Source organism: Gossypium hirsutum, chromosome A12 (assembly GCF_007990345.1).
Source record: "Gossypium hirsutum isolate 1008001.06 chromosome A12, Gossypium_hirsutum_v2.1, whole genome shotgun sequence".
Lineage (NCBI taxonomy): Eukaryota > Viridiplantae > Streptophyta > Magnoliopsida > Malvales > Malvaceae > Gossypium > Gossypium hirsutum.
In genome coordinates this window covers 8943585-8966450 of record NC_053435.1, presented here as the reverse complement: position 1 = coordinate 8966450, position 22866 = coordinate 8943585, and the positions used below count along the sequence as shown (strand labels likewise).

The 22866-nt window shown below is 33.6% G+C and overlaps 1 protein-coding gene and 1 long non-coding RNA gene across 2 annotated transcripts; both read left to right on the top strand.

Moving 5' to 3' along the window:
• Window positions 1-5858: 5858 nt before the first annotated feature.
• Window positions 5859-9324, top strand: LOC107928638 (pentatricopeptide repeat-containing protein At4g21065). Its single transcript, XM_016859897.2, has 2 exons — window positions 5859-6064; window positions 6292-9324. Exon 2 carries the CDS (start codon window positions 6967-6969, stop codon window positions 8818-8820), a length of 1854 nt encoding a protein of 617 aa, XP_016715386.2. The 5' UTR covers window positions 5859-6064; window positions 6292-6966; the 3' UTR covers window positions 8821-9324.
• Window positions 9325-12247: 2923 nt separating this feature from the next.
• Window positions 12248-22060, top strand: LOC121210854 (uncharacterized). The gene is made up of 4 exons (XR_005906106.1): window positions 12248-12377; window positions 12466-12577; window positions 16141-16221; window positions 22012-22060. It is a non-coding gene; the product is annotated as an uncharacterized lncRNA (long non-coding RNA).
• Window positions 22061-22866: the final 806 nt, after the last annotated feature.

Here is a 22866-nt window from a genome sequence, read left to right as displayed (position 1 = left end):
ACTAAATTGTTTATTTATATGTTTTAAATTGAATATTATTGTATGAAATTCATATAAATTTCCATGTGTATTCATTGATCACATATCCGAAAAATATCTGACAAGTACAAAGTCCCGTTTGAACCTAAGAAATTCGATGGATACAAATAACGTTGTCATTAAGGGTTCCCAATTAGTTGTGATCCTGCATGTGTTGCAGAAACACCATAGCTCTCATGAGCGTCCCGATAATAGTCTCTCACGAGCTTTCCTTTATTTAGCTCTCATGAGCATCCCATTATATGGCTCTCACAAGCTTTCCGATTAATAGCTCTATAGAGCTACCTGATATTGGCTCGCATGAGTTTCCTGATATTTGGCTTGCTAGAGCTTTTCATTACATGGCTCACGTGAGCTTCCTGTTATATGGCTTGAAAGAGCTACCCGTTTATATGCTCACATGAGCATTCCTGGATATGAATTGGCAGATATTATATGAATTGACGAATTACAGTTTTGTACACTTAGTGTGTACTACCCGTGTATCCATCGATATTTTAAATGATTCAACGGGAAAAATTTTGATATGAAACAATATGAGTACGAAATGAATTATTACTCCTATATGCCTAAAATACATGAAAATGATGTTACTTGACATGTTGAAAAATAAGATGAAAGATACACGTATATGAAACTTGTCTGATGACTATGTACATTTGTGATTATGAGTTATTATATGAATTACATGACTAACGTGCTTGATGAGGATATGTGTTTAGGCATTTGGCCAAATTTATTTGAGCATGTTTAGTTTGCTTACCTTAAATGTGAATTAAATGGTAAGTTAAATTCCAAGTTAAACAAACTTACTAAGCTTTAAAGCTTACTCTGTCCTATTTTTTTCCTGTTTTATAGTAATTCGGAAGCTCGTTGGGTTGGAAGCTTGGTGGAGATATCTCACACTATCCTTCAGCTTATTTCGGTATATATAACAAACTAAATTTTGGTTATAATGACACATATAGACAAAATTTGGCCAATGATGGCATGTTGTGTTTGGTTGATATTAGCTATTGGTACAGCTTGTGATTGGTACATTTCGATATGTATATAAATATATAAGGCCTTAACATGTTGATGTGTGTTTCAAATAGATGAATAATAGAAATTACATAGGCATATTGATGAGTGATTTGAGATAGTATAATTAGTAAAATATACATATATGTGTGTATAGTTATTTTGGTAAGTTTGGATACTTGAACATATGTGATGATATATTATTTATGAAGCTTGATTTTTTCTTAGATGAAGGATCTTGTTATGACTTATGAGTGTGCAAATTGATGTGTTTAGGTTGAAATAAAAATAGGTGAGAAATGTGGCTTTGAAAATGACCTATTTTCGTCCACACTGGCATGTGTCCCCTGCACCTTTGAAAAAAAAATTTGATATTTTTCAAAAAAAAATTGAGTACCCGGTTTAGTTCCGACTTGTTTCTAATGTGTAATTTGAGCCTCGAGGGCTCATATAAGGGACAGTATGATTGATTATGATTGGTTTCTAGTATGAATGTTAAATGATATAAAATATCTGTATTTGATCTGTAAATTTTGATAATACTCTATAACCCTATTCTGGTTAAGGGTGTTACAATGGAAAGTTGCAAGTGATCCCAATGAGATTGTCTATTCATTTGAAAAAACGAGTGGCTGACTTAAACCAGAACGGAATATGGAGGCTTTTAAACCATCTTTATAGAAGTGTAACTTGAGTGATTTAGGGTTTTCTAACTGTTGGTACACTGGGGAAAGAGGTCAGTTGTCGGTTAATAACATTAGAGAAAGGCTTGATAGGGGTGTAGCTAACACGACTTGGTGGAACAATTTTTCAAATTATTCTACAATGCACTAGTCGAATTCTTTTTCCAATCATTGTCCAGTGGTAGTGGATATAGTAAGACAAAAGGGGCCAATGAATAAGAGGGACCGAGTTCAATTCAAGTTTGAGGCTAGTTGGTGCACGAAAGAATATTGTAGAGAGGAGATTAGCCAATTTTGGTCTTTTTCGTTGAATACAGTGACAGCAAAATTAGAGAAGTTGGGAAAGAAGTTGCAGAGTTAGTATAAGACAATTATGAGAGACAAGGTTGGGCGGAAGGGTAAATTAAAGGTGAGACTTATGAAACTATATGGGAGTCAACCAAATGATAATGTTCTTACTAAAATGTTGGAAGTTCAGTTGGAGCTCAACTTGGAAGCAAACAAGGAAGAATTATATTGGGAGTAGAGAACGCAAGTAAATTGGCTAACGAATGGAGATAGAAATAATAATTTCATAATTATACTTCAAGTCAAAAGAGGAAGAATTCAATTTTCAAGCATTGAGAATGAACAAAGGCATTGAGTGTCAACTACGAATAAGATTATGAAGGTGGCCTCTAGTTATTTTATAGACTTATTTACAGCCTCAAGTCGGGGGGGATGCCTCACATATTTTTGCTAATGTCCACCGGTATGTCTCGTCAACTATGTATGACGAGTTGTTGTTACCTTTTAGGGAGAAGGAAGTCTGGGTTGCTCTTAAAGATATGACACCTTTAAAAGCTTCACGTATTGATGGTTATCTGGCTTTGTTCTTTCAAAAGTTTTGGCCTATTTTAAGAAAGGATGTTACTATTTTCTGCTTATTAGTGTTGAATGGTGAGATAGGAATTAAAAGTATCAATAAAACGCATATCATTTTAATACCGAAATTCAGTAAGGCTAGTAATATGACTCAATTCCGGTCGATTAGCTTGTGCAATTAAGTGTATAAGATCATTGTGAAAATCCTTGTTTGCAGAATGATGGGAGTTTTAGAGAGTTGTATTGATAAGGCACAAAGGGATTTCATCCCTTTTAGATGGATTTCTAATAATATACTTATTGCATATGAGGTACTACATTCTCTTAAGTTGAAACGCAAAAGAGCAGTAGGTACCTTTGTGTTTAAGCTTGATATGAGTAAAACTTATGACAAGGTTGAGTGGGACTTCTTTACTGGAATGATGGCAAGCTTAGGATTTCATGATAGGTGGATTTATTTAATCATGAGATGTGTAGCCTCAATTCTCTATACAATGGGAGTCAATGGAGAAAGTAGTGACATGTTTGTTCCTTCAAGGGGATTAAGGCAGGGAGATCCACCCTTATTTATTCTTAATTTGTGTTTAGGGTTTTTCTTTTATTTTAAATGAGGCAAATAGAATTGGGTTGATACAATAGGCTCGGATTGGAAAAAAGAGATTGGTAGTGAGTTTTCTATTTTTTGCATATGACTGTATTTTGTTTGGAGATGCTGTAATGGGCAGAAAATGGTTACAAAGTATGAAATCACTTCAAGTTAAAAGGTTAACTATGTTAAGTCTTTGATTTATTTTACCGCAAATGTTGTAACCTCGATTCGTGATCAAATAAGAGATATGTTGGGAGTTTGGGTGGCGACTAAAATGAAGAAATATTTAGGCTTACCAATGATGGTTGAAAGAAGGAAGAAGGAAGCTTTTCATCATTACGTGGACCGGTTTGGCAAGAAAGTCCAAGGTTGGGGTATGCGTTTTCTTTCTATAGGCGGGAAGGAGGCAGCCATTAAGGCGGTGCTTCAAGCATTACTAGTGTATGCCATGCAGTGCTTTTCTAAGTCACTTTATAACATGTTGGAAAGTATACTTAATATATTTTGGTGGAGGAATAACACCTTAGGTAAAGGTTGTCATTGGAGCACTTGGCAAACTCTTTGTTTACCAAAATCTTGTGGTGGTTTGAGGTTTCATGGTCTAACAATGTTTAATGTTGCTTCGTTAGCAAAATAATATTGGTGTATTTTAACAAAACCATCCAGTTTATTAGTTCAGGTTATAAAAGCAAGATATTTCCCAAACTCTAATCTTATGAATGTTCAATTAGGGGCTTACCCGTCACTTACCAGGAAGAGTATTTAGAGTGCTCGGAGCTTAATTGAAAAGGGAACAGGTTGGAGAATCGGTTCATGTGAGAATGTTAATATATAGAATGATTCTTGGATCCCTAAACAAGGCAATAGACGAGTACGGGGTCAGGATATTGATGTTAGGTACACAATAGTAGCAAATTTAATTGATCATAGCACTAATACTTGGGTCGAGGGGGCAGTTAGAGCATTGTTTGATGAGGAGTTGGCAGAGAAATTTGTTTGTATCCCGATTGGCCGATCATAAGTAGTTGATGAGATGGTTTGGAGTTATGAGAGTTCTAGGGAATATACTTATAAGAGTGGCTATAGGCTACTATTAGAAGAATAGTTACAAAAAAGAGGATGTTATGCCACTACACCTAACCTATTTTCAAAGTTCTATTTTAGGTTGTGAGTTTTATCAATCCCAGCAAAAATAAAAATTACATTATGGAGGTTTGCAAATAATTATCTACCTACTTTTTAGAATTTACAAAGGAAAAATCTCCAAGTAAGTAATATCTGCCTTTTATGCAACTCATAGGAAGAGTCATTTGATCATATGTTATATTTCTATTCTATCTCAAAATAGATTATAGATTCTTTGAATATTGGAACTGTTCCTGTCTCAAAGAGCTAAAACCATAAGACATGGTTAGCAAAGGTGGTCATGATTTCTAATGAAAAAACACTGGAACTAATAGCAATATCATATTAGGCAATCTAGTATGCTAGAAACAAGATTGTCCATGAGGGTGTTAGGTAGTTTGTGCAAGAGTTGATTTTGTTCATTAAGGCTTACCTATCAGAGCTAGAAGCCATGGATAAGTGTAAAACATCAGCCTGTTCACAAATAGAGGATGAATAGGTGTTGCCAGGTTCAGATTGTATGAAAGTCAACTTCAATGCTTCTTACAAAGAGTTCCATTTCAGGGGTTCTAATCAGGAATTCTTTGGGCTTAATAATGGTTGCATGTACCTACCCACATTATGGGATTGTTGATGCTTTTGTTGCCAAACCACAGGCATGTGTACAGGCTATTGATTTTGCTATGGAGCTAGAGTTTAAATCGGTACAAGTGGAGGGGGAGTCTCTGACAATAATCAAAAAAGTAAACTCAACTACACAAGATAAGTCTATGTTGAGCCGATCATCAAAGACATCAAAGGAAAAATAGAGGGTTTGAAAGAATCACCTTTTAGTTTGTTGGTAGACGAGCCAATGTTGTTACGCATGCCTTGGCTGCTAAAGGGCGATGGTTGCATGAGCCACAGTACTGGGTGGAGAAAGCCCCACAGGTAGTGGAACGGGCAACTGAAAGAGATCAGCAGCGCTGAGTTTCTCGAAGATGAACGGCGCCAGTCAGCTTTGGAGTTTGGAGATGCCTATCATTTCTACCTCCATGTGGTCTCCAAAGTTTTTCTCTCCTTTTGATATTTTAGAGGGCGTAGGCAATGATATTATAGGGCGGTGCTGATGAGAGATTTTTAATGGGTTTTCATCGGAACTGAAAGAGGAAAGGAATGTACTATTATTTCTTGTTGTTTTGATTAGTTTACACTGCTTGTTTTTGTTGGTGTTTGTTCGTTTGCTTGCTTTCTATCAAGAAGTTTGTTTCATTTGTTTTTAGGTTTGCTTATTTTTTAGTAGTAGGTTGAGGGGTAAAGACATGGGAGTAGTAGAACATTTAATGGCACCATTATCCTTGTTTTTTAATGAAAACTTTTTTTTAAATTAAAGAAAAAGTCAAGTAAATAATTAAACATAATTCTTTAGAAAAATATTTAATTTTAAAATATTTAATTTTTTTTAGAATACATTATTATAAATTTAACCTTTTAATAATTATATATACAAAAATAAAATAATAATTCTATATTGTAGAGCGGAGTTAGAGAAACAATTCTATACCCACTCTCTAAAAGAAATCCACCCACCCCATAACCACTTTTCAGAAAAAGAAAAAAAAAATCACACGGGTTGAAGTTTTACCATCCCTACCAGAATTCAAGAAGCAGTTCAGGTTTTACCATCTTACAACACCCCACATTTTAGAAGCTTTGGTACAGCCCCATCATCACCTTATCAACGTGTCTGTCACAATCTCAGGTTTTAGCCAAATTCAAAATCCTTGCTTTTTATATTATATACATAAGAACAAATTCCTTTTTCAATTCTACTTGTAATTTTTTTTCCTTTTTATTTTTAATGCATTAAGAAAATTAATCTTATTGTTGCATGAGCCAGGAACTTGAATGTTGTTTTGGGGGGGGCGGGGAGGGGGGGTGGGGCTCTTAGGTTCTGCAATATTAAAATCAATCTCCAATGGAGTCCAGGTACCGGAGGTTCAAATCACAACGCTAATTGAGATGCTGATGGGACAAGCAATGAAGCTAGACAACATTGCAGCCGAGAGAGATGCTGTTGCCCAGAAAAGTTTGCAGATGCCTAAGCTGGGTTCATTCAAAACTAGAAAAGTTTCAAATTCCTCACATATAATAAACATTGAGCCCGTCATCGTAAAATGCAGAACGTGACTCAACAATCAGAACAGTTTAGTGTATGGTTTTCCAGGGCAAGAGGGTTGAGAAATGTGTTGAAACACTTGACATGCTGAAGATATCAAATGGTAGAGCAGAACCTGTTGCTGTCACAAGTCAACCAAGTAGGAAACCTTTGATCCTTCACCAATGCCACGCCACAATGGAACTTTTTGATTGATACAATCATCAATTATCCTTTCGTTACCTTGCTCTTTTTCAACCTTGATATGTAATGTAGCTCAAGATATTGTATATATGGACATAAAAGCGGATATCAGTACTGGTTGGTTGGTGAGGAATATATATAAATGAAGCTTAGTTGACTTGCTACTCTGTCTAATGTTACTACAATTAGTAAATTTGCCAGCAATTACTGTTTCTGATTAAATATCAAAAACATTTGAAATAAACTCCAATCCTGAATCATTGATGATTTATATTTTCTAATAAAGCAAGCCATAATGCATCATGAAGAAAGCAAAATGTACAAGTTATGGATCGATGTTCTCAAAGCACCCTTTTCCGCGAACCTCATGCTTCTACTCCACAAACCTACCTACCTCATCTTCCCTGCACAAACCAGAGTCTTTGTTGGTCAAGAAATGCATTTTCCTTTTACAAAACTGTTGCTCTTCCAAACTCAAACTCAGACAAATCCACGCTTTCTCTATCAGGCATGGGGTCCCACTCAATGACCCTGATATTGGCAAGCACCTTATCTACAACCTTGTTTCCCTCTCTGCTCCTATGTCATATCCTCACAACATCTTTTCTTGTATCCGGAGCTCTAATGTGTTCACCTGGAATACCATGATTAGAGGCTATGCTGAGAGTGAAAACCCAGAGCCAGCCCTTCAATTATATCGCCAGATGCGGGCGTCATGCATCCAACCTGATACCCACACTTACCCTTTTCTTTTAAAAGCCGTTGCCAAGTTGGCAGATGTAAGAATCGGGGAAATTGTGCATTCCAAAGTTATAAGAAATGGGTATGACTCGTTAGCCTTTGTTCAGAATTCTTTGCTTCACATGTATGCTGCTTGCGGGCTCGTCGATAGTGCGCATAAGGCGTTTGAATTAATGTCTGAGAGAGATATTGTGGCTTGGAATTCCGTGATTAATGGGTTCGCTCTTAATGGGAAACCTAACGAGGCTCTGACTCTCTTCAGGGAAATGGGGTTGGAAGGTGTAAAGCCTGATGGGTATACTGTGCTTAGCTTGTTATCCGCTTGTGCTGAGCTCGGTTCTCTGGCGTTGGGGAGGAGAGTTCACGTATATATGGTGAAGGTTGGTTTGACTGATAATTTGCATGTTAATAATGCGCTGTTAGATTTTTATGCAAAGTGTGGAAGCATTAGAGAGGCAAGGAAAGTATTTGATGAGATGAAGGAAAGGAATGCAGTTTCATGGAGTTCTTTAATTGTCGGATTGGCTGTTAATGGATTTGGTGAGCAAGCACTTGAGCTTTTCAAGGAGATGGAAACAGAGGAATTGGTGCCTAGCGAAGTTACTTTTGTTGGGGTTCTCTACGCTTGTAGTCATTGTGGGATGGTTGATGAAGGTTTCAGTTACTTCAAGAGGATGAAAGAGAAATACGGGATTGTGCCCAAGATAGAACATCATGGTTGCATAGTTGATTTGTTGAGTAGGGCAGGCTTGGTAAAGGAGGCATATCAATATATCCGAAACATGCCATTGCAGCCTAATGCTGTTTTATGGAGGACATTGTTAGGAGCGTGCGCAATGCATGGCCATTTGACATTAGGAGAGTATGCAAGAGCTCAAGTATTAAAGCTAGAACCTGGGTATAGTGGAGACTATGTGCTCCTCTCCAACCTCTATGCTTCAGAGCAACGCTGGTCCGATGTGCACGTTCTCAGGAGAAAGATGCTTAGGGACGGAGTGAAGAAAATTCCAGGTTATAGCCTAGTAGAGTTTGGCAATCATGTGTATGAATTTCTAATGGGCGATAGATCTCATCCTCAAAGTGACCAAATTTATGCAATGCTAGCAGAAATAACAAAGAGGTTAAGATTGGAAGGTTATGCTCCCCATACAGAAAATGTGCTTGCTGATATAGAGGAAGAAGAGAAAGAGAATGCTTTATCTTACCATAGCGAGAAGATTGCGGTTGCTTTCATGCTACTTAAGACAGCACCAGGGACCCCCATTAGGATTGTAAAGAATTTGAGAATTTGTGCAGATTGTCACTTGGCAATTAAGCTTACATCAAAAGTTTTTGAACGAGAGATTATCGTGAGGGATCAAAGCCGGTTTCACCATTTTAGAGATGGGTTTTGCTCTTGCAGGGATTACTGGTAAATTGTACCCTGAACACCTCATAAGAGCAGATTCAAAATGCCGCTAGGAGGATGATCGAACAATTGCATGCCTGGTACCTAGTCACGGCTGCTGCAAAATTAGCTTCACGGGTGATCTGGACTTCCCATGGAGATTGCATCATAGCTGAAAACTATTATCCTTAAGAGAGCTTCATGAAATTACCTTGCCTACAATCTTTCTCATTTCTTAATTTTCTTCACCACCATTATTTTATTTTATTTCATTAATCCATTCCCAAACCATACAAGAGTAAGAAGGTAGATTAAATCAAGAATTATTTATCATCTTTGTCCTTGTTCCCTTTGCACAAATTTTATGCTTCATAAAATGTTAAAATAGACAACATCAAGCTAAAGCGGTCGTCCTTTTCCTTTGTTTTAACCCTTCAATCTCTTGAAACACAAAACCTAGTTTTGATTTTGGATTTGCCCCAAACATTTGGTAAACAAATTTGAAGTAATAAAGATTACTTGTTGAGTGTTATATTGAAAATTTTCTTTTCTTTTTTTTTTTTTTATTTCTCGACAATCTAAGGTTATTCACTTGTCGATCTCAAACTTGTCAATAGAAATTTTCACCCATAACTTTTCCCTAATTTTGGGCTCAATCTTTATTTTTTTTAGGCTTATGCTAAATTTTGCCCTTCAAGTAGGCCTGTTTTCCCACTATAGTATTTAAATTTTTTTTTTGTCTCAAATTGATACTTAAATTATCATTTTGTTAACCACGTGAGTTAGGTAAGATACTAAGGGTCTCTTCTACCTTAACTAATGGTTGAGAGTTCGATCTTTGCCCTAAGTATGGAGTAACTTTAAAACTCATGGCTAGTATCAACCCATTAATAGGCCTACAGAATGTAGAAGATTAGTTACTGGGTTCGCTCTAGTAAATACATTGAGAAATCAAAAAAAAAATTATCATTCTGTTACCCGATTCACTCTTCTTTTTTTATTTTGTGAAATAGTCTTTTTTATTTTTAATACCCTTAAAAACTAGTTTCCACATGACACCAATCAATATATATCATATGGCACTTAAGTTTATTTAAAATAAAAACATTAACCCACCATTTATTGGCCATTGACCAACATTGACCAATCGTTGATAAGTGTTGACCAACAGTTGACAGACCAGTGGTCAGTGTTAACCAACCTTGATTATCCGAGTGGCGCAATTAGAACACATCACATCACCCTTTTTTATTTTTTTTAATATTATATATAATATATTATTTAAAATGTAAAAAATAATATATAGAATATAAATAATTTAAAAAATTATTTTTTTACAAAACTAATTTAAAAAATATAAAATTATGAAATATATAAATATAAATTTTAAAAAACTAAAATGTATTTAAAAAATTGCAAAAAAATTTAATTTTTAAAATATATATTCTAAAAAATTGTCATAAATTTTCTTTTTTTTTCAAAAACTTCAAATTCTAAAAACTCAAAACAATATATCTAAATTTCCAAAATAGACAAACTTCATCCAAAACAGACAAAGTTCATCCAAAACATATATAAATTTTTAATTTTTAGAAATTTAGATATATATATATATTAGAATTTTTAGAATTTAGAGTTTTTGAAAAAAAAATTATGAAAAAAATTCAATTTTTATATAATATTTTATTTTTAAAATTTTCAATTTATATGTTTTATAATTTTAGATTTTTTTAATTTAAATTTTTATATAATTTTTTTAATTTTATATAAATTTTTTTAAATTTCAATATTTATATAATATTTGATTTTTATATATTTATATATTGTAGAATTCTTTTTCATTGTTTAAAATTTATTATATATTATATATGATTTTTTATATTTTATATAAAATTTGGTTTTTTTAATTTATATTTTTTTAAATTTAAAGAAAATTAAATTATTTATATATTATACTAGTTTTCTTACCCGTACAATTCATAGGTTTCATTGTATTTATCAATTAAAATATTTTAATAATTTTGTATAAATTTAATGATTTACATTATAAATAAGTCTGAATTATATTATACTTTTTATACATTTTGTATTTAATATTTATTTGATAACAAATAAAGTATGATATAGACAAATTCCTAAATTAAACATATATAAAAAGTATTCATGAAATCTATTAAATTTTTTTATGAAATATATTTATAATAATGTTTTTAAAAAAAATTATTTTAACTTTTTTAGAAACTTTTTAAAGTTTAGTTTTATTAATATATGTTTAAAGTATATCATATACATATTTTGAAATTTAAATTCATGTATGCTGCTTAAAAGATTAAATTATTTTTTAAAATTTTAAGTAGTTTTTTAATTTTTTTTGAATAATTTTTAATGTGTATTTTTTAAATTATATAAAGAAAATTTTAATAATGTTTAGAAAATTATATTTCTCTTACATTTAAAAAAATTACTAATTTTTAATATTAATTTATAAAATGTACAATTATGATTAAAAAATTATAAGTTTTAATATTATATTACTATAGCTAACAAAAATAAATATTATTTACACTAAAATTTCCTTAGAAAAGCTAAAAGTACAATATTGAAATTTTATTTTTAATTTATTTTAATTATATTAAATACTTAAATATTATTTTATAAATAGAATGTAATCATAAAAATTGATGCACAAATATGAAAATTATAGAAAATACATGTGAGTATTCAATGAAATAAGTTGCAAAATGGAGTGTGAAATAAATCAATTAAAAAGAAAATAATGGGTTTAAAATTGAATTTTACTGTAATTTACACAAAAATGACATTCAATTTTTAAAAGAAAATGGAAGAGAAATATAATTTAAATTTGTTCCAAAATAAAAGTAAAAGTCTGAAGAGCAAAATAAATATTAATAAAAAGGAAAACATGAAATATTAACAAAGAAAAATGTAGTAAAAGTTATAAAACAATAGAACTAACTGAGAAGAAAAAAAAGAGACAAAAGAAGAATGACAATAAAACTAATGAATATAAAATATAATAACTAAGATAATGAATATAGATTGTCTTATCTCAATATATTTTTTTATTCTTTTTAACTTTAATTTGAAAATTGAAAGTAAAGCCTAAACAACTAACACAATTAGTGCAACTTGAACTCAGGCAAAAAATGAGACAATAAAATTCAATTATGAAAAAAACACAATAGATGGTCAGTATTCTCTGGTGCAGCTTTACAAAGAGGACAAACAACACTAACCCGCAAGGTTCTTTGATTCAGATTACAGTAATTAGGCAAGAAATTATTGAATAATCTCCATACATGTATTTTAACTTTTGCTGGTATGCGCATAGCCCATAAAGATCTATAAAAATCCTTGAAACCCACATTGCTAGGATTGGTGTAATTTGTGCTTAGAAAATGTTATGTAATTAAGGCCTTGTAACTACTTTTTACAGAGTATTCCCCCGAGCCATCATGCCTTTAGACTAACGTGTCCTCTGAACTAGCTTCTGATAACGGAATGGACAGAATGCAATCTGCATGTTCACCATCGACAATGTTATGAATCAGTTCCTTGTTCCAGGTACTGGTTTCAACTTCAATTAGCTGGTTCACTGTCGTCCAGTTTGGGTTTATATTCTGTCCTGATATTCTGTTGTTTTCAATTCCAGGAATCCAAAGGTCATTCCAAATGTTTATGTTAGCCGCGTTGCCAACTAGCTATAAAATCCCAACTTCAATCAGATCCCTAGCACTACAAATGCTCTTTCAAGTAAATGATGGGTAAGATCCTAACTTTGCTAATAGAATATCTGAATGAGGATAATAACGGGCCTTAAGAACTTTGGCTTACAAACAGTTGTGCTGGGACAATAGATGCTAAAATTGCTTTGGTAATAAGGCTTTATTAAACAAAAACAAATTTTTAAACCCTAGCCCACCATCACTTTTCGGACAGCATAAAACATCTCAATTGCTCCAATAAATGCCTTTAGACAATTTATTATTGGTTCACCAAAATTTGTTCATGATGCCTTCAAGTTTACGACATAAGTTTTTTGGCAAAGCAAAACATTGTGTAGCGTAAACCGGAACCGCCTACAAAACTAACTTAACAAATACTTCTTTCCCCCATTGATAAATAACGTAAAATCCAGCTCGCGATACATTTTCTAAATCGATCAATAAAATTGGCAAAGGCCTAAGTCTTCTTTCGCCCAACCACCATAGGCAACCCTAAGTATTTCTCCGGATTTGATGCTACCCTAACACCCAAAACATTAACTATTTTGTCTTTGACATCTGCACTTACATTAGCCTCGAAATAGATCAGAGATTTATCCAAATTCACCCTTCCACCCAAAATCATCTCATACTCTTTGATAATATTTCTAACCACATTGGCTCCCTCATCTAAAGCATCTCCGAAAAGAATACAGTCGTCCATAAAGAACAAGTGATTTATCGAAAATATTTTCCTTCCAACAGAAGCACCTCTCATCAGCCATTTTTGTTTAGCTTCATTAATCAGGGTTGAGAAGCCCTCAGTACAAATAAGAAAGAGGTAAGTGCTAAGAGGGTCGCCCTGTCTTAAACCTCTTGACGGAGAGAACCACTCACTGTTCGAACCATTGAGACTTATAGTATAAGAGACCGAACAAACACATCTCATTATAAAAACAATCCAATCCGTATGAAAGCCTAAGTGAGTCATCATTCTTGCCAAGAAATCCCAGTCAACACGATCATATGCTTTACTAATATCGAGTTTAAGCGCAAAATTACCCTCTTTTCCCATTCTTCTTCATTTTCATCCAGTGAAGGACCTCATAAGCAATAAGTATGTTATCCGAAATATGTCTTCCTGGGATAAAAACCCCTTGAGCTTCATTAATGCAATATCCCAAAATAGCACTCATTCGATGCACCAAGACTTTCGCTATAATTTTATAAAAAATGTTGCAAAGGCTTATGTGCCTAAAATGAGAAAGGTTCTTAGGTTTATCGATTTTAAGGATCAAAACTATACGAGTTTTGTTAATAGCTTCTATTTCAGAATTCCCATTTAAAACAGATAAACAATAACTTGAAATTTTAGAACTAATAAGATGCCAGTACCTTTGAAAGAAAATAACTGAGAATCCATCAATGCCAAGAGCTTTCAATGATGCCATAGTCTTGGCCGCATAAGTGATGTCCTCATCCATAAATTACTTAAGTAAAATAGCGTTCATATCATTGGTGACTCTTTTCTCCACTAAACTAAAAACACGTTTATCTGATCCCAACTCTAAAGCCGAAAATAAGTCACAAAAAAAATTTGAAGCAAGTGTAAGCATCTCCTTAGTCGAAGAAATCCTTTCGTCATTCGCCCCTTCTAATTCTTTGATTCGACCTCGTAATTGACGCTGAATAGCTACTTGATGAAAGTAACTCATATTTTTATCTCTATTTTTTAGCCAATTGACTCTGGCCCATTGTTCCCAAAAAATTTCTTCTTGATCAACCTCTAAGTTCAGCCCCACTTGAATATTTGTTATTTCAGCAAGAATTTCATCTTTTGGATCACGGTTGTAAAGACAGTTGAGTTTACCTTCAAGGTCCATACATTTAACCTTTCACTCCCTAATTCTGTGCCTTCTCCATATCTGAATCTGATGTCATAAACTCACAAGCTTATCCGAAACACTACCCGAAATACTCTCCTAGTTTCTTTTAATCTCATCATCAAAAGAATTTTCTAAAACCCATTTTGCCTCAAGTTGAAAAGAATTTTTGCCATAAAATGGAATATACTTTTGCATTCTCATGGTGTCTATTAAAATCGGACAATGATCTGAGAAAGAATGGGTCAGATGTTCTAATTGATAATTAGTACAAATATTAACCCAACTCAACGATGCAACTCCCCGATCCAACCTCTCCCTTATGTTGGTTGACAAAAACCTTCCTCGTTCCCATGTAAACCATCTACCAACATCTCCTAGATCATTGAGTCCACAATCTTTCATTGCCGTTCTAAATTTTTGCATCTGGCTTTCTTCTCGAAGCCTCCCACCCTTCTTTTTCAAAAAACTCGTGATTTCATTAAAATCCCCTATCAGAATCCAATGAGTCATTTGGTCATGCCCCAAACGTCGAAGAAGATCCCACGACTCTTTCCTATTTCTTCCATTCGGATTCTCATAAAAACTCGTCAAGTGCCAAATTGCATCAATTTCATCATTATGCACCTCAACATCAATATGGGAGGAAGAAAAACTCTTTAGCTGAATTAAAGAATTTCATTTCCAACTCAAAGAAAGGCTTTCTTTTAAACCCAAAGCCCCAACATCAATCCCATTATCCAACCCATACTTAAATCTCATTGCTTCCATCTTTTTAGCACTTAACTTTGTTTCGATAAGAAACAAAATTCGGGGATTAATGATTCTCAATTTGTTCTTGAGCCTCTTAATAGTTCGTGATCTCCCCAAAACCACGAACATTTCAACTAAGTATTTTCATTGCATTTGGCTGCCCTGTTCCCCAGAGTTAGCTGTTAAATCAAGAATTTCTGCACCCACATTATTCTCTACAGCCGTTAAAATTCCATCCATTACCCTCTGACGTTTTTTCCCTTCCAAATTAATTAAAGGGACATTTTCCTCCTCCAAAATTAAATTTGTAGGCCCATAACCAGAATCTTCATTAATTAAGACCCCACTGTCTATATTACGCCAGCTATCAGACTCTTTAAAAGGAATCTGCTGACTTGATTGTAAAGAGACAAATTTGGGATTTAAAACTTGATTCCATGATTTCCCCCTTGAGTTACGCCCCAAATCCATCCCCCATTTACTACTCTGATTGTTACCTTCCATACTCTCACTACTCCACTGTGATCCATCAGCCTACTGGAGCCACCTACTCGCCATCATGCTTCACCGCCACGACACAGCACGCAAGGATATGTCCCAACCAAAGGCAATCTTGGTTGGTTCTATGCGAAGTCGAAGGGGACAATAACTTTCACCGTGTCCCAACTTATCACAAATAAAACAAAATAAACTCAATTTTTCATATTGAAAGCGAGCATAAACAGTAACTTTATTACCAATTTGGATTTTTTTCTTTCTTTTCAACGGGAAAGAAACATCCAAGCAGACACGGATGCACACAAATTTCTTCAGACCCTTGGTCGAAATTGAGGTGTCGTATTCAAGAAACTTTCCCAAAAAATAACCAAATTGTTTTGCCATTATTTCCATCATTAAACTTAGAGGCAATTCATGGATTTGAACCCAGAAATCAGCAGAATTTAAGACTATGTTTGATGGATTCTCTCTTTTTTGTATTGTTTGCAGGATCAGCAAATGATTGTTGAATAACCAATGTGAAACAGAAAGAACCCGTTGCACATCAACCTCATGGAAAAACTGAAAAAGGTACCTTTTGTCTCCTAGATCCGTGATGCATATTCCTCCAATTGGGTGCCACAAATCAGCCATAGTATTATGTAGCGAGGGAAAATAGACCAAACTTTCCGTGAGACATCTCCCCACCAAGCAGAACTGATAGCTCTGATCCACCACTACTGCTTCCTCTTTGAACGCCTCCTCTTCTTCATCTAAAAGTCTTAGATTTGCTAATTCTTCTTCCATATCAAAACACTCAAATGAACAAGAAACTAATCAAAACTAGTTAAAAGAAGCGAAAGAATCAAAACAGAAAGCCAAAAGAAAATATTTTTTAAAAAAACGTGTCATAAGACAGACAAAGAGCATGTCATTTAGACAGACATAAACTAGAACCGTTTAATTAGTGGTATCAAAAAATTACTTGAAATACATCCGACAATAATAACATCGTAACGCTACTATCATCACATCATATGAGGTTCTTTATATTTTATTTTAAGTCATTTTTTAGTGAACCTTTTTATTTTTTAAATTTAAGTTATCTGGTTTTTCTTGGCGGATTGCGATGGCATACTTCATTGAATACAGTCGGCGCGATGACGTATCATTGATCGTCGTTTTTTTAAATTTTGTATCAATTGAAGGCTTACAACTAAGGGGGTTTGGTAGTTTTTTTTACTTCACTCGCGAAGATGTGAAATCTATAATTATGAATTGGTGTTCTAATCTTTGTTTAAATCGCTACGATTATATACGGGTTAAATACAAGCTCAAAGTCGTTTTGACTTTCCAATTGAGTGGTCAATACTTAGTAAGGATATGCTTGCAAAAGTGATAAATTATGGCAGAGATTGGTTGGGGGCAGTATTATAGACTTCTCAATGGTTGCATACTAAACCTGAATGAAGTATTAACCATGAGGAAGGTGTTTCGATACTGCCTCTTGAATCTAAGCCCTAATAGATGAAGGCAAGTTGATGTCGGAGATGGTGTGGACACCGTTGGATTACTACCAGCATAGTTTGCTTAGCCACATAAAGTTACTCACGAGTTGGGGCTCATATTATTGAGAAACAAAAATAAACCTAAAAATTATTTTTATAGTTTTTGTAAATTAAAGCCTCATTCATAGTCTCCGAAATCTTTAGAGAATATGGAAAATGGTGCAACTGTCTTATACTAATTGTTGGTGCTAATGTTATGCTTGCTAGTGATACAAGCACAACTCGCAATATTGATGAAAGTTTAAAGCAATCCACCAGCTTATCAAAAGAGATCGACAAATACATTGACGCGTGACCTTTTACGCAGAATGTGCAAAGTGGTCCTTTTGGCACCACTGTTGGGGAGGGAAGTGATAGTAGTAGAAAGAGGCAAATGACTACTGCTGGAATTGCTAACCTCATACTAAGTAGTGAAGATGATAGTAGCCAAATAGAGGAGCTTCGTCATAAGAAAAGAAGAGATCACGATGAGCCATCTATCGAGATAACTCCTATTACTATAGTTCCTGCCACAATTCCATCTCTCCCCGTTTCTTTTGATAATTCTCCACCACCAAGACCGACAACCAATGACACCTTCAGAGCTATTGTTGATCATGGCCCCCAGGTGGTTCCATGAAGTTCGCCGCTTCTGGTGGTGAAACAAGGACTTTATTTCAATAGAGAGAACATCTCAACATGAAAAGTTTCCTTTTAGTCCTAATGAGGTGAGGAATTAATGGAACAGTTGTATGTCTCAAGAAGCAAAGAAGTACATCTGCCCATCTAAGTCATCTAGTAGCACAAGTAAACCTTCTCTGTAAGAGTTAGTACTCTCTCTGCAAATGATCTTAACTGAAGCTGGCGTAGTTAGCGTGGGACTCGCTGAGGGTATTAACGAAGCAGAGATCAAGAAGAGGGAAAGTCAAAATGTTCATCAATCTACCGTGAGGGTGCTACAAAGAGCTCGCAAGATACATACGAACTTGGTTGAAAATAATAGGAAATTATTAGAGCATAATAGGAGGTTGCAAGAAACCTTAATTAATCTAATCCTTCATTAATTAACATATAAAAGGATTCTTCCATCATTTCCCACTATCATACATTATAAATTGGTTTAATTTCCATTAGCAATCTTTGGCTATTTGTAATTTAGGTCCCTAAATTTTTGGCCAATTAAAAAATTAAAGCAATAAGATTTTTACAATTTAGTCTTTATACCTTAATTAAGCAATTAATAGGAAAAATTAAATGACCAACTTTTAATATTCTACTATACCAACTCTGTAAATATTTTAATTTAATATTTACGGACCCGATTTATGAAAATAGGATTCTGAAGCCGCGTTTTCTAACACCACTGAAAATTGAGTTGTTACAATAGATATTACTGATAAACTTATTTTCCTTTTTCTCTTTCAATTTCTCGATATAATATTTGAGGATAAACCTCGAAACAATCAAAAGAAAGCCCGCAAGATTTTGAACTTTCTTTAGCTAAACTTTCATTGTTGATGGTTCGATAGCCGCACAACTCTAACCACGACCTCTTATCGTCTCACGTAACTCTTAACCATTCATGTCTAGAGAAAACCGCTCCAAATCTCAAACATCAAGGAAAACCATTTAAGTTTCAAAATTTTCCATTTCGTATACATTAAAAAATATTCAAATCATTGTATACATTTATATAAATTTTATGATTAATATTATAAATAAATTTAAAATATATTATATTTTTTACTGGAATTTCTAATTAATATTTTATTTGGTAAATATAACGACTTATATATATGATGTATAATTTCTTAGAGTAAAGATATAGTAAAAATACAAAATAATTTAAAGTTGAAATAACATTGGTTAGGTATATTTTAATAAAAATAATATTTTTATTTAAAAATTGATGATGTAGATTTAATTTTATTACAAAAAAATTATTTAATGGATAACTAAAAATTTAGTAAATAAATAGAAAAAAAAACATAATGATGCCACTTGTTGCAATTTTAGTTTATGTACCTTGTAATATTAATATATATATGATTCTTTTTACATTTTTAAACAATAATATTATATATAATATTAAAAACAAAAAATAAGGGCGACGAGGCATGTTCTAATAGCACCACATGGAAGGATAACGATGGTCTACATCAGGCAATGGTCAATCAATGTTGGGTTAATTTTTTTATTTTAAATAAACTTAAGTATCACATAACACATTTTAATTTTTTGAAAGGTGTCACATGGCACAATTTGACTGTCACCACGTGTTATCAATTTTTTTAACATCACTACAGAAAAAAAAAAGGTTGAACTGGGTAACGGAATAATAGTTTTGAACCGGGTAACGGAATGATAGTTTAAGTACCACTTTAGGACAAAAAAAGTTTAAATACCAAAGTGGAAAAACAAACATAGTTCGAAGGCCAAATTGATCAAGTATTTATTTTATTTAAATGGAACTCAACACATAAATGCCCCTAACGGAACCTTTACATTAAACCTTGTAAATATCTTATCACATTTCTTTATTTTTCGCATAAATTTATCTTACAACTTATCTCTTAAACTGATTTATGGGTTGAAGCTTTCAAAACGGCTGAGTATATATTAAATTGATTTCCAACCAAGGTTGTCCCAAAGACACCTTTTAAGTTGTTCAAAGGTTGGAAACCAAGTTTGTGACATATACGCGTATACGGATTCTCGTCTGAAGTAAGAGTTTATAATCCACAAGAAAAGAAACTAAACCTAAGAACCATTAGTGGGTATTTCATTGGATATGTCGAAAGGTCCAAAGGATACAAATTCTATTGTCCATCTTATAGCACTAGAATTATGGAATTAAGAAATGAAAATTCTTGAGAATGACTTAATCAAAGAGAGTGATCAATCTCTAAACACAATTCACATAGGTCAACCTTCCACTTCAAGTGAGAGATTGGTTATCATACAGAACACCCCTCAAGCTTAACCGGGTGTTGAACAACCAATCAATGAAAATCCACAAGCTGCTAAAAACACTTTAATAGATCAAGTTGTTTAAGAAAATCCTAAAATTATTGAACAATTAATTAAACAACATGATCCAAAAGAAAATCTTAGTTAAACATTGAGGAAATCTACTAGAGAAGGAAATCAACAATTTAAAGTGACTCTATTGTGTATCTACAAGAGTCTGACTATAATATTGGAGCTGAGAATGACCTTGAGTCATTTTCACAAGCCATGAGTTGCAAAGAGTCAAAATTGTGGTACAATGCTATGAAAGAATAGATGAATTCCATGAAAAGTAAGGATGTTTGGGATGTTGTGTCGATTCCTGAAGGCGTAAAAAACATTGGATGTAAATGGGTCTTCAAAACAAAAAGAGACTCAATGGGCAACATAGAAAGATATAAAGCTAGATTTATTACGAAAGGATTCACTCAGCAAAAAGGAATTGATTATACTAAGACTTTTAGTCCTGTATCTAAGAAAGATTCCTTGCACATTGTGTTAACATTAGTAGCTCATTTTAACCTTGAGTTGCAACAAATGGATATGAAAATCACCTTTCTCAATGTTGAACTAGAGGAAGAGGTATACATGAAACAACCTGAAGGATTTTCCTCTAGTGATGGTGAACATTTGGTATGCAAGCTAAAGAAGTCCATATATGGATTGAAACAAACCTCTCGACAATGTTATTTACAATTCCATGAAGTTATCTCTTCGTTTGGTTTTGTTGAGAATTTCATGGATCAGTGCATATACCAGAAGGTCAATGGGAGTAAAATATGTTTCCTTATTCTATATGTGGATGACATTTTACTTTCAATAAATGATAGGGGTATGTTATATGAAATGAAACAATTTCTTTCTAAAAATTTTGATATGAAATATATGAGTGATGTGTCGTATGCCATTGGCATTAAGGTTCATAGTGATAGACATCACGGTATCTTAGGTCTATCTCAGGAAACCTATATCAACAAAGTTTTAAAAAGATTTTAGATCAAAGATTGTTCACCTAGTGTTGCTCTTATTATGAAGGGTGATAAGTTCAGTTTGAACTAGTGCCCGAAGAAAGAGTTTAAGAAAGAGAAAATGAAAAATATTCCATATACTTCTTTTTGTTGGAAGCCTGATGTATGTTTAAGTCTGCAAAAGACCTGACATTGCATTTGTAGTTAGAATGTTGGAAAGATATCAAAGTAATCTAGGTATTGACCACTAAAGAATTGCAAAATGGGGACAAAGGACTATATGCTTACATACAAATGGTCAAACAATTTGGAGGTGATTGGCTACTCCGATTTAAACTTTTCTGCCTGTGTTGATTCACGTAAATAAATATCAGGTTACGTATTTATGTTTGGTGGCGGAGCTATGAGTAGCGTCAAGCAAACCTTTACTACTACTTCCACTATAGAGGCTGAGTTCATTTCATGTTTTGAAGCTACCTCACATGAAGTATGGTTGAAGAGTTTCATTTTTGTGCCTAGACTTGTGGATTCAATTTCTATGCCATTAATGATATATTGTGACAATTCAGCTGCTTTATTTATGGCTAAGAACAATAAAAGTGGAAGTTAAATTAAACATGTCAATATTAAGTATCTAGTCATAAGGGAACGTTTTTAAGAAAAAAAAAAGTAGTTACTAAACACATTAACACTGAGCAAATGTTAGTTGATCCTTTGACTAAAGGCATGCCACCATTCAAATTTAAGGATTATGTAGTGATAATACTCTAAAATGACGTGTTTTTATATATTAATCATATGTTTATTTTGAGCTTGAGCCTACTAATTTGAGCTATTTATGTCTTTTTATCTTTTAGGGACTAAATTGGAGGTGAAAAGTAAATTCAAGGGAAAAAGCGTCAATTTGGAGATTAAATGGGCCAATATGCAACGTGGGACAAATATGGTGCCAAAAGTGCGAACATGGAAGCCACAAGGACTTAAAAGCAAATAGAAGAGATTTTATTTTGGAAGACTCTATTTTATTTTATTCTATTAGGATAATTAATATTAAGATAATTATTAGGATTATTCAAATTTAGGATTTTATTTTAATTATCTTTGTTTATCTTTAATTAAATGTATTTATCTTTTTAGAATTTAAGTTCAATTAGACTATCTCCCTAGCACTATAAATAGGGGGTGAAGTGACTCTATTTAAGGGCAACTTTTTCTGTAAACACTCTCCCCCAGAAGTCTTTTGTTCTTTCATATTTCTTTTCAATAAAATTTTTTTTTCCATATTTTTATTTATTTGCTTTCCCTCCATTATCATGAGCTATTAAAAAACCCTTCTAGAATCCGTACTTAGCCTTCTCGCCAAGTATTCATCGTTTCTCCGCACTACGGGCTGACGCTTTCGTCCATGGCCCTTAAGAAGTAAGCTTTTCAGCATATGCAAAGGCAGCCGCTTTGTATGTTTTGGAAGGATTGCATAGTCGGTTCGTTAACTTACTGCGTCAGAGGTTGCCGAGCCAAAGAGACAAAATGGCGTGGGATTCGCCATTGAGAAGCGTTGATCTAGCATAGATTACTGGCTAGAGTCAGGTTCCCTAAAACTCGTAAGTCTAATCTTTGGAGCTGGTGGTCGTAGGTGTCCTCTTCCATTATAACTAGCTTACTCGAGTCGAGAAGGATCATCCAAAAGCCAATGATTGAGCCCAAGGCGGAAT

Excerpts from the sequence above, each read along its gene's own strand:
- LOC107928638 (XM_016859897.2), top strand. The coding sequence starts at position 6,967 with ATGAAGAAAGCAAAATGTACAAGTTATGGATCGATGTTCTCAAAGCAC.